Source organism: Carya illinoinensis, chromosome 11 (assembly GCF_018687715.1).
Source record: "Carya illinoinensis cultivar Pawnee chromosome 11, C.illinoinensisPawnee_v1, whole genome shotgun sequence".
NCBI lineage: Eukaryota > Viridiplantae > Streptophyta > Magnoliopsida > Fagales > Juglandaceae > Carya > Carya illinoinensis.
In genome coordinates, this window is record NC_056762.1 from 31,952,025 (window position 1) to 31,964,660 (window position 12,636).

The following is a 12,636-nucleotide window of genomic DNA, read 5'->3' on the forward strand; positions in this document are numbered from 1 at the left end:
TATGTGACAATTAAAGGTCTTATATAATTAATATGGAAATTACGTATGCACACGTACATGATGGGTTTGTATTCCTTTTTGGCTGTTTTAGGTATTTTTATTCCATTCCTCATTTTTATTTTTATAATTTAATTTAAAATCACATTTTTTAAAATTTTTTGTTAAATTTTATTCATCTTTCAAAAACTTCTTACATCCTATTCTCCATCCATATCTCTATTCTATTAAATAATATTTTTCTATTCTTTTTTATTACTTTTTTCTTTCACTTCTATTTACAAATTTAACTACTTAATATTTTTTCTTATTTTTTAAACTATTACTCTAGTGAATATTTTAAACAAAAATTTAAATTATTTTTTTCTGAATATGATAATATTTTTAAAATTATTTTTTTTATATTTTTGTAATTAATTAAATTATTTTTAAAATTATTATTTAAAACTATAATAAACATGAGTATGAGAAAAAGTGTAGATGATTAGAAAATTATTTATTTTATATATTAGAATAAAATATTGATAAAAATGATTTGGGGAATGAATAGTGAGTCCTCAAATATGGAGACTTACTGTTTATTTTCTAAACATTTTTCCTAAAATAGGAATCCGGATGTAAGAGATATTTTGATCAAAACCTCAAAATAAATTTCAAATTATGAGAAATATTCTACTTTAAAAAATCGGATGGAGATGCTCTTAGTCAGACAAAAATTATGGCTCACGACTTCATTTTAGTAAGAGTTACGTATACGATGCAAAGTTAGAATGACTATAGCCGATATAAATGGATTTGAATTAAAATAAATTGGCCCTATGATTACTAAACGGAAAAATATATCCAACTGTAGATCCGAATTACATCTTAGTCAATGAAAAGAAGGATGAATTTTAAAAATAATAAAGGCCCTGTTCATACAAGAGGCTGGTTCGTTATTTTTCATTCTTATAAATGGAGTGATATTAATTTATAAGACACTTTAATTGTTTATATAAAAAAATAAAAGAAAGAAAATAAACATTGAAGTAGTCCTATATATCTAGAAGATTATGGTAAAAAGTCAAGTGTATAGGTGGGCAAAAAATCCAGCAAAAGACCAAAAAAGAGTCCCTGAAAGTCTTTATTTTTAAGATGAAGTACATGTGGGCGGTGGGATGAAATGGCCGCCACTATTACAAATCAAGTCGTCGATCCACCAACTTCGTGTCTTGCAATGATGAAACCCTACAAGAAGAGAAAGGGTCGAAATTATCCTAGCAGAGTAAGAATCCTACAATTTATCATTTAGTCAATAACAGTCCGAACATTACAAGTAAAGTGAAAAACAGAGTATTTATACTATTTACAAATGAACACAAGTTTACAAACACGAGTATGAAAAATATAAATATATACGTAATACCTCCTTCAAGATAGAGAGTAGATGGAATGCACTCTCATCTTGGTGATTAAATTTTGAAACTGTTGATGACCAAGAGGTTTGGTCAGCAGATTAGTAAGTTGATGAAGGAAAGCTAAATGAAAAGTCTTGTTCACACCATTATAAATTTTGTCACGAATAAAGTGGTAGTCAAGTTTAATGTGCTTTGTCCTTTTTTGAAAGATTGGATTGGCAACAATATGCAAAGTAGCTTGACTACCACAGAATAATTGAGCACTGTTAGGATGTGAGATACCAAAATCAGAAAGTAATGTAAGAAACCATACAATTTCACAAGTAGTGGATGCCATCAAATAATATTCAGCCTTTGCGGAAGAATGAGAAATAGTGGACTGTTTCTTAGTCTTCCAGGAAACCAAAGAATCCCCAAGAAAAACATAATAACCATTTGTAGAGTGACGGCTGTTAGGATATGAAGCCCAATTTGAGTCAACAAAAAGCTTTGAGGGACAAGAAATTAGTAGCTGGAAAAAAAAGAGACCATGACTAGGGGTGCTCTTAATATATTGCAAAATTCTATAAGCTGCTGTGAGATGAGGCTGCCTAGAGTGAGCCATATATTGATTAAGGCGATGCACAAAATAGAACAGATCTGGTCTTGTTAATGTAAGGTAAAGAAGTCTGCCAACTAGTCTACGAAAGAAAGTAGGATCAGGGAGTAAAACTCCTAATTCTTTACATTGTTTGATATTTACTCCATTGAAAAAAAAAACTGGTTTAGAAACAAGAAAACTTGCATCTTGAAGAATTTCTAAAGAATATTTATGTTGACATAAAGAGATGCATGCAAGAGATCTAGCTACTTCCAAACCAAGGAAATATATGAGCTGACCAAGATCCTTGAGCTTGAACTTATCATCAAGCAAGGACTTCAAATGCTCCACAGAATTCACATCGTTACTAGCTATGAGAATATCATCAATATAAATAATAAGTGCAATGAAAGAGGAACCCGTAATCTTGGTGAAAAGAGAATAATCAACTTTGGATTGCACAAAACCCAAGTCAAGAATCGAAGTTGAAAACTTAGAGAACCACTGACTATAAGCTTGTTTTAGACCATAAAGAGATTTGTTGAGTTTACAAACCTTGGACCCCCCTTTAACATTAAAACCAGGAGGCAATCTCATATACATTTCTTCAGATAAATTCTCATGTAAGAAAGCATTATTAATAGAGCTAATTCTAGACATACGTTTGCTCAATTGTCACTACTTTTGCTACCTTATGCGCAAAAGCATTTGCTACGTTGAAGACTGAGTTTCTTTCTACCAATAGGTAAAAAAGAAAGTACTACAGATGAGAATAAGAGTTCAAGGGAAGCACTTGCAAGGTATATTGAAAAATGCTACAAGGAAGCCTTACACTACACATATCCACCTAACTAATATGTGATTTATCATTTTTACCCTTCTATCTAAACACACATTAAGCAATAAGATAGAAGATCAAAAATAAAAAATTACACATTGATTAGGTGAAGATGTGTGGTGTATGGCTTCCACGTAGAGTTTCTCAAGCTATATTAGAGAAAGCCCAAAAGAGTCTCCTGACCACTTGATTCAAGCAGCCCTAGCAGTTTAGAAGCAGCAAAAGCTTGATTAAGCGACTTCAATTCGGCTGTATGGAACCACACGGAGAATATATATGACTCATGAAGGAGATAAAAAAGAATATGCACTTACTTGAAATCAGTGACATTGACAGGAAGGCCATGGTTCAACCATCCAAAATTATGAGGAGGGTGAATACCAAAGCTAAATTAGTAATGATTTTATGTTGGAAAGTTTCCAAATTTATCCAGTCAACTCTTCCTAGATTATAGGAGAAATTTCTATAATTATGTAAATATTTATAGGATATATTCTAGGATATATTCTTAGGAGATATTCTAGGAGATTTGTTAGCAATTGTCATTCTTTCCTTTTGTTAGTCTTTACTTTATTATTCTTTCCTTTTAGCTTATCCTTTTAGTCTATAAGACATACGGATTGCACCTTATTTTAAAAAATAAGAAATACTATTCAAATTCTTCTCCACTTCTAGATGGTATCAAGAGCCTAGTTTTCTTCTCCTTTCGGCAAGCATAGCCTCTAAACCTATGCCTTATTGCCTTATACCTGTTCAGCCTCCATTATGTCTGAAATTTCCAAAACTTCCACCCTGGCTAGACCTAAACCTATGGTCAACACTAAAACTAAAACCAAAGTAGCCCATACCGAACTCCATTCAATCCAAATCACAAATATCCTTCTCAATGAAGCCAACTTCTTGAGATGGTCTCAGTCAATTCAAATGTATATCCATGAGAGTGGTAAGATTGGGTACCTTACTGGTGAAACCAAGGCCCTTGACAGAGTAGACCCGTCATATGCTAAATGAGATGTTGAAAATTCCATGATTATGGCTTGGCTTGTTAATGCAAAGGATGAAGATATTAGTGCTAATGTTAGTCAAATGTATTATGACCTTGGAAATTATTCTCAGATTTATGAATTACAGCAAAAAATTGGCAAGACCAAAAAAGGGGAAGACAGTGTGACTAAGTATTTTAATGTCTTTAAGGGACTGTGGCAAGACTTGGATCTATTCAATGATTATAAATGGAAAAGCCCTAATGATTGCAACTACAACAAGAAGATGGATGAAAATGCAAGAACTTTTAAGTTCTTAGCTGTACTCAATTATTAGTTTGATGAAGTTAGGAGGAAGATTCTTGGTAGACAACCTCTGCCACCAATCACAGAGGTATTTTCTTAAGTGAGACGTGAAAATTGTAGTTGGAATGTCTAAAGAAAAAAGGGGCTGATGGAACAGTGGAGAACTCGGCATTGGTTGCTGCTAATCGTACTGTTTTGGCTGTAGCTAATGCCTCTATACAACAATCATATCCCAATAAAGAAATCTCGAGTATGGTGTGACTATTGTAATAAGCCATGCCATATTTGAAAAACTTACTAGAAACTACATGGAAAACCAACAAATTGGAAGAGTAGCAAACCTAGACCTGGAAACAACCAAGTGATTCCTAGAGCAAATGAAGCATAGACCAATGCTCTAAGTTCAGAGTAGATTGATCAACATCTTTAACTACTAAAATCCAATCCAATATCTGGTACTTCTATTGGTTCCTTGGCCCAATCAGGTTATATGTCGAGTGCTTATTCTAGTTCTCTAGCTTTTGCACCATGGATTATTGATTCGGGTGCATCCGACCATATGACTAGTATATCTCAATTGTTTCAATCTTGTTATCCTTGCCCGAGTAATAAAAAGGTTAGGATTGTAGCTGGGAGCTTTTCATCCATTGCAAGAACAAGTTCAATTAGAATTTCCAGGAAAATAGAATTAAAATATGTCCTTCATGTTCCTAAACTTACTTGCAATCTTTTGTCTGTTAGTAGATTATCCCGTGATTCTAACTATCGTATTATATTCTTTGAATCTCACTGTAAATTTCAGGACCAGAGCTCGAGGGAGATGATTGGCAGTGTTAGGATGATCGATGGCCTTTATTATTTTGATAATGCCCTAATCAACAATAAACAAGCTCAGGGCTTGAGTGGTAGTACTAATTCAAACCATGTGCGTGATCAAATAATGCCTTGGTATCTTAGATTAGGGCATCATAGTTTTTCTTATTTAAAATATTTTTTGCCTACTTTGTTTAAAAATTTGGATTGTATTTCTCTTCATTATGACATTTGTCATTTATCAAAAAGTCGTTGAGTTCCTTATAATTCAAAAGGCTACCGTTCATCAAAATATTTTTATTTAATTTATAGTGATGTTTGGGGCCCCTCTACGGTTACTACCTTATCCCAAAAGAAATGGTTTGTGACTTTTATAGATGATCATACTCAGATTTTTTGGATATATTTGATGAATGGAAAATCTGAATTTGAAATATTATTTAATAATTTTTATAGTATGATCGAAAATCAATTTCATACAAAAATAAGCATACTTGGTATGGATAATGGTACATAATATTTCAACCAAGTTTTGAAAACTTTTTTAAAAGAAAGAGGGATTCAACATCAACCCATGTGTCGTGACACCCCACAACAAAATGGCATCACTGAAAGAAAAAATTGTCATTTACTTAAGGTTGCATGGGCTATAATGTTTTCTATTTGTGGGGTGATGCTATTCTAACTGCTTGTTACCTTATTAATAAAATGTCTACCCGTGTGCTGCAATATATCACTTCTTTGGCATGCCTAAAAAAAATCCTTTCCTGATAAGAGGATAATTTCTTATCTATCTCTAAAAGTATTTAGATGCACTATTTTTGTTCATATTCTAGCTCATCTAAATCTAAACTTGATCTTTGGGCTGAAAAATGTGTCTCTTGGATATGCTCCCAATAAGAGAGGGTACAAATGTTTCAATCCAAAAAAATAAAAAATACATTAGTATGGATGTCATTTTTGTTGAAAATCAATCTTACTTTAACCAAACTTATCTTTAGGGGGGAGAGAGAGTAGTGAAGATCTTTGGCAAACTTCTATACTAATGCCTATCGTTTTCCTTGACATTGACATTCCTCTACAAAACATTCATGGAACTTAAATTTTAAATAGTGAAGAAAAATGAAAATCTCAATATGCCTGTACAAAGCATAAGGGAATCATAAACAAAGGGAGAATTGCTACAGAATAATCCCTATTCTGAGCTTTGGATTTATACTAGAGGTAGGTATCATTCTAATACTAAGGATCATCCCACAATTCTAGAGTAGAATCTATCATCACCTCCAAAAACTGGTCATTTGGAAATCTCAAATAATCCTTCTACTACACTTCCAGTTATCAATCTACTGACTTTGATGTACCTATATATAGCCGTTAGGAAATGAGTTAGAACATGTACCACACACCCCATTGCCAAAAATTTATCATATCACAAACTATCTCATAATCTTAAGGCCTTTACATATAATACTTCTCACGTATTTTTTCCAAGGGCCATTCAGGAAGCTATGGATCATCCAGATTGGAAGTTAGTAGTTCTTGAAGAGATGAGTGCACTACGGAACAACAATGCTTGGGAAATTGTTGATTTACCAAAGGGAAAAAAAAAAAAAAAGAACCTAGGTTGCAAATGGGTGTTTATAGTTAAATGCAATGCCGATGGCAATATAGAGAGATATAAGATGAGAATCATTGCAAAAGGGTTTACACATTACACAAAACATACATAATTGACCATCAAGAAACTTTTGCTCCGAATGCCAAGATAAACTCAATCTGAGTGTTACTCTCCTTAGTTGTACATTCGAACTGGCCCTTACACGAGTTGGATGTAAAAAAATACTTTTTTAAATAGAGATCTAGAGGATAAAGTGTTTATAGAATTACCACCAAGTTTTGAAAGTAATCTTAGCAGAGATAAGGTGTGTAAATTGAAAAAAAACATTGGATGGGCTCAAGCATTCTCCGAGAGCTCGGTTTGAATGCTTTGGGAAGGCTATAAAGAGTCATGGTTACTGCCAAGGTTAAGCTGATCACACTATATTCTATAAGCACTCAAGTGAAGAGAAGGTAGCTATTCTAATTGTCTATGTTAACGATATTATTTTGACAAGTAATAATAGCAAGGAACTTGAGAAATTAAAATAGATGCTTGCTAATGAATTTGAGATTAAAGACTTAGGTGACTTGAATTATTTTCTTGATATGGAATTTGCAAGGTCAAGAAAATGTATTTTTGTTTCACAAAGAAAATATGTGCTTGACTTGCTTGGAGAAACATATATATTATGATGTAAAGCAGCTGAGACACCTATAAAGCCTAATCTTAAACTACAACCTGCCAAGCCTGAAGAGGTAACCAATAGAAACCAGTACCAAAGATTGGTTTGAAGTCTACTTTATCTATCACATACACATCCTAACATAGCCTTTGTTGTCAGTATGGTAAGCCAATTCATGCACTGGTCTGACCACTTTGATATAGTTTATAGAATGTTGAGATATTTAAAGGGAATTCTAGAAAAAGATCTATTGTTTAAAGATGATAGACATCTACAAGTTGATGTATACATCAATGCAAATTGGGCTAGGAGTATAACTGATAGAAGATCAACTTCTGATTATTATGCCTTTCTTGGTGGAAATTTGGTTACATGGCACAGCAAAAAACAAAATGTGGTAGCTAGGAGTAGGGCAGAGGCATAATTTAGAGTAGTTGCTCATGGAATTTGTGAAGTGTCTTGGATTAAAAAATTATTGGAAGAATTGAAAGTCACTAATCCACTACCTATGAGATTGTATTACGATAACAAATCTGCCATAACCATTGCTCACAATCCAGTGTTTCATGATAAAATAAAACATGTTGAGGTCAACAAGCATTTTATAAAGGAGAAGCTGGACAGTGGACTAAGTTGTTTACCCTATATCCCTACTATTGAGCAAGTAGCAGATATACTAACAAAAAGACTACCTAAGAAGCAATTTGAAAATTTGATCAGCAAGTTGACTATGGAAGACATCTTCAAACCAGCTTGAGGGGGACTGTTGGAAAGTTTCAAAATTTATAAGAGAAATTTCTTTAATTATGTAAATATTCTAAGGAGATATTCAAAGAGATTTGTTAGCAATTGTCATTCTTTCCTTTTGTTATTCTTTCCTTTATTATTCTTTCCGTTTAGCTTATTCTTGTAGTCTATAAGACATACAGATTGTATCTTATTTTAAAAAATAAGAAATACTATTCCAATTCTTCTCCACTTCTAGATTTTAATTGTTGCTCCAAAATGGAGGTAGCTGAATTATTAATTGGAACCTATGTAAGATGCTTTCTTATAGAAGATATATAGAAGTTCGGATTAATTGAATAATTTCTTGCACTTAGATGGCATACAAATCACCTTAATTTGAGTAGTACCTGCAGCTTAATTAGTAAATATGTTTGCATTAACCATGAGGTTTAACTGCTCATCATGTGACTGAGAAACTTAGATGTATATAATATAAAAGGCATTTTTGCGAAGTGCCTCTTTAATTTATTATTTCTTTAGGAAGAATATCTGTATATATAATAGTTATGGCCTGATGGCAGCTAGAGAAATGATATTCCCAGCTTTGACATATAACTAAGATGAATCAATTATAAATAAACTAATTCATAGACATGATTTCCTTGCAATATTATCATTAATTTTTGAGTACTTAAGTCCTTGATTATAGTCTTATTTTTCAATAATATTTTCACCTTTCAACACAATGAACTGCATCTAGTTCTCAGACTACGAACGTACGTATCAACCTTGTATATATAGTTGTAATATTTAAAGGTACTTCTTATAGATAGAGCTTTAGAAGCTCGTCCACGCGAATGTACTTCACATCTGGATAGAGCTTTGAAGCTTCTTCTCCGGCCTCTTCCCCTATTTCAAAGTTTGTCAAACAACCTTCATAGTAAATGTGATAGAAATGCCCAACTCCTACCTGGCCAGCAAAGTCCATTCCTGCACGCAGGTCATGAAAATGTTTAAAAAAAAAAAAAAAACACAAGAAGAAGAAGAAGAATGATAGTTAATTATCGTAGCTGCATTCATGTGCTTGCAGACATGTAAAAAGCGCGAGGATCGATTGAGCAGCAAACTCAGGCAAGCAATTAATTAAGTTAATTTAGTAGTACGTACCTTTCATGGAGGCTAGGAAGTCGTCCGCTGAAATGCTAATCTTTTCGAGTTTCTTTCCACAAAGGTTCTCCCACTTTTCAACCAGTTCTCTTTGGGAGAGAGTGTTCTCAAGTGGCCGAAGATGAACGGTTTTGTTCAGGGTTCGAGGATCATCTATTGTCTTAATTGTGTAGGTTGCGATGTCATCTTCATCCATATAAACCACTACATGAAGTAAACATTCAAACCAGCTTTATCGATGTAACTGGAAACTGAAAGAAATTATTTCTATTAATTGAGAGATATTGCAATATATAATAATATGAACCTTAAATACGTATATATGAATAATCACAAGTACTAAGACATACATTATCGATTTGCTTTTGATCATCGAAAAGCGTTCAGGGAAAAACCCCTATATATAAGCAAGTACTTTAGTACTTCTGCATGCATTTTCTCATGAGCTCAATCGATCTTTCTTTCATTGAATAAACAGATCATCATTCTCATTGGATTATCACGATCGAGAAGCATGTTGCATGCATGCAACTTATATTCTTAACTCTGGATTATACTTTCTATTACGAACTTTTTTTCATTTAACTCAGAAAATATCATTAATTTGCAGATAGAGACTTTGATTGTTAATAGAATTGGTACGTACCTTTAGTGTTGCCATCTCCATATATAAGCACTTTTTCTTTTGGAGGAAAGAGTGTTACCATTTGAGAAAGGTTTCCAACAAAGTAACCGGCAAAGCAGGCACCAGCAACATAAGTGTAGGGGATTTTAGCAGCCTCTATTGCTTTCCTCACTGTCATTTTTTCATCAAATGTCACTCTTCCTGGTTCAAGTGCATGCCCCATCCGTGCAGGATCCATTCCAAACTCCGATGGCAAGAACCGCTTCAGATTAATTAATTTTGTGCGAATTAATGTCATTAGCTAGCTAGATATATAATATTCATGTTATAATTGATTTAAAAATAACTTTAATCCAAAGAAAAGTGATTTAAAGATCAAAACAAGTTTATACAATAAAGTTAGAATAATCTATCTAGCAAATAAAGTTAAATTCATTACAAGAAAAACAAGTAAATTGCTAATAGTCTTTTCGTTACTATAAATTGGTCACAATTATCCATTTTTCTTGTAATGATTATGTGTCAATCATTAATTGACATGGTCTTTCATGGACTCAAATCATGATATTTATTAATTCTCTTCATTTTGAAGATGAAATTCTTGGCGTTAATATTCATGATGAGTAAGGATATACTTTAAATGATTTTATATGTTAACTACGTACAACAATCACTTAATATTAAGATACCGTTTGGATTCGGAAAGCATTCATCTCATCTCATCATTATAATTTTTTTAAATCTTAACATAAAATATAATAAACAATTCAATTTTTTCAAATCCCAATTTAATTTTTTTAAATCTTCAAACAATAATAATATTAAAAAAAATATTCTAACAATATTTTATTCAATTTTTTTCTTTTATTTAAAATTATCTCATCTCATCTCTAAATCCAAACCAGCCCTAAAATTAAAAAAACAACAATTCAATAACCAATAATACTCTATATATAATTAATTGTGACAATATATATTTCTAAACACATTTGCTTATAAAATAAAAACAACCATAAATTTATATTTATATATATATGTCATTAATTTAGTGCATCATTTAGTACGGGATTAGGTAGGGTATAGTTTTTGTTGTGTTAGGTGAAATATATATATATATATATATATATATATTCATTTATGATCCAGATCAATGAGAATATCACGAAGCCTGGCTTGAAACCGAGCAATATCCTTGCAATAATTAATTACTTTTTCTGAACGTTGATCTATTCTAGTCTTCTTTTCTCCTTATAACATGGTACTGTTGTGTTTCTTTTTTTCTTTTTTTTCTGAATTAATTCGTATTTTTGATCTATTAGTATATATGTAGTAGAATGATACATATGCACTTAATTAGATGCGGTGGGATGGTAAGATGAGATAAAATAATTTTAAATAAAAATTAAAAATTAAATAAAATATTGTTATAGATGAGATGAAATAATTTTAAATAAAAATTAAAAATTGAATAAAATATTGTTATAATATTATTTTTTAATATTATTATTATTTTAAAATTTGATAAAATTAAATTATTTATTATATTTTATATGAGAAATTGATGAAATTATTTTCCCTGCTTTTGTGGAATTTTTAGGTTGTTATGGATTTGAATGAGGTTAAGAAGTATATGACGAAATGAATTCCCAGATATATATCATCATGAATCCATGATTTTAGATGAAAATCAATAACATTGGTATTGAGAATTAATTTGAAACTTAAAATATAAATAAATGCATGCATGCCTTGTACTGCCAGTTGATCTGAAAAAATAAATGATTTTTTGTTTCTAATTGCCAGCCACCCACTGTAAAAAATGTTGAAAACCATTAATGATTTAATGTAAACGACGCACTGCAGGCTGCAGCAGCAGATATTCAAGCAGCTTTTCCTTTCATTTGCACAGAACGAAATAAACGAAAAGAAAAAAGAATAGGTACCTTCACGTTTCCTGCTTCCTTGATGGCCTCAACAAGCTTGAGCTGCAGCAATAGGTTGTGAGACCGAAAATGAACTCCGGACATGGTGCAAATGACGACGTCAACTTGTTTGACGGCATCGACAAGGCTCCGGTGATCGGAAAAGGAGCCTTCGACGAGGATGGCTCCTTGCTTCTTGAAAGACAGTAGCAATTGTACCTTGTCGGCGTCAAGACCCAACTCTGGCCGCTGAAGAACAAATGTTTTGTAGCCATGGGCTAAACTTGCGGTCACGATCCTCCTCCCAAAATACCCAGTACCTCCCACAACAAGAACCTTAATGCTTTTTGTTGCCATGTCCGGCCTGCAGCTCATCGATCTTGGAATGCAACCTAGCTAGCTGTATACGCACTTACGACGTTTAAATATTGGTGATCATCTAAAGATCAGTCAATATTGTTTCTATGAAAGAATTAAAAGTCTTATATAAATAGGGGAAATGCATGATATGCACACGAACATGATGGGTTTGTGTTCCGATCCTTTTGAGCTGTTTTAGTCAGACACAAAAATTAGGGTTCACGACTCCATTTAGTAAGAGTTACGAAATAGTTGGTGCTAGCCACCTGCCTTATAGGTTTTAACAGTCAAATTCCTTTCTGTGGAGAATAGTTGGTAAGGGAATTAATTACTGCACGTTTTGGAAAGAATTGTTACGTATAAATAAAGTCACGTATTAATTTATATATTAATAATAATTTTTTTATATTTAAAATTTAAATTAACATTTTTTTTAATAAAATTTATTTTTTAATCAATCAAAATAAATTAATGTACATATTAATACATAAATATACTTACAAATAGATTTTTCATTTTAAAAATGGGTACATGTACGTGCTTGCACAGGATATTTGGATGGACGGCTGGGAAAGATAGATAAATAAATAATTAAATATCCTTCCCTTTTGAAAGGATATACTGTCAAATTTGA

At 32.1% G+C, this 12,636-nt stretch overlaps 1 protein-coding gene across 1 annotated transcript; it reads right to left on the reverse strand.

Moving 5' to 3' along the window:
- Positions 1 to 8,540: 8,540 nt before the first annotated feature.
- On the reverse strand, positions 8,541 to 12,220 carry LOC122281556 (isoflavone reductase homolog). The gene is made up of 4 exons (XM_043093142.1): positions 11,664 to 12,220; positions 9,742 to 9,982; positions 9,096 to 9,299; positions 8,541 to 8,918 (listed from the first exon to the last, which is right to left on the reverse strand). Exons 1-4 carry the CDS (start codon positions 12,015 to 12,017, stop codon positions 8,752 to 8,754), a joined length of 966 nt encoding a protein of 321 aa, XP_042949076.1. The 5' UTR covers positions 12,018 to 12,220; the 3' UTR covers positions 8,541 to 8,751.
- Between the last annotated feature and the right edge of the window lie 416 nt (positions 12,221 to 12,636).

Excerpts from the sequence above, each read along its gene's own strand:
- LOC122281556 (XM_043093142.1), bottom strand. The coding sequence starts at position 12,017 with ATGAGCTGCAGGCCGGACATGGCAACAAAAAGCATTAAGGTTCTTGTT. Across the intron at positions 9,983-11,663 it reads AGGAAGCAGGAAACGTGAAG|CGGTTCTTGCCATCGGAGTT; the intron begins GTACCTATTCTT and ends ATTAATCTGAAG. Across the intron at positions 8,919-9,095 it reads CTTCCTAGCCTCCATGAAAG|GAATGGACTTTGCTGGCCAG; the intron begins GTACGTACTACT and ends ACCTGCGTGCAG.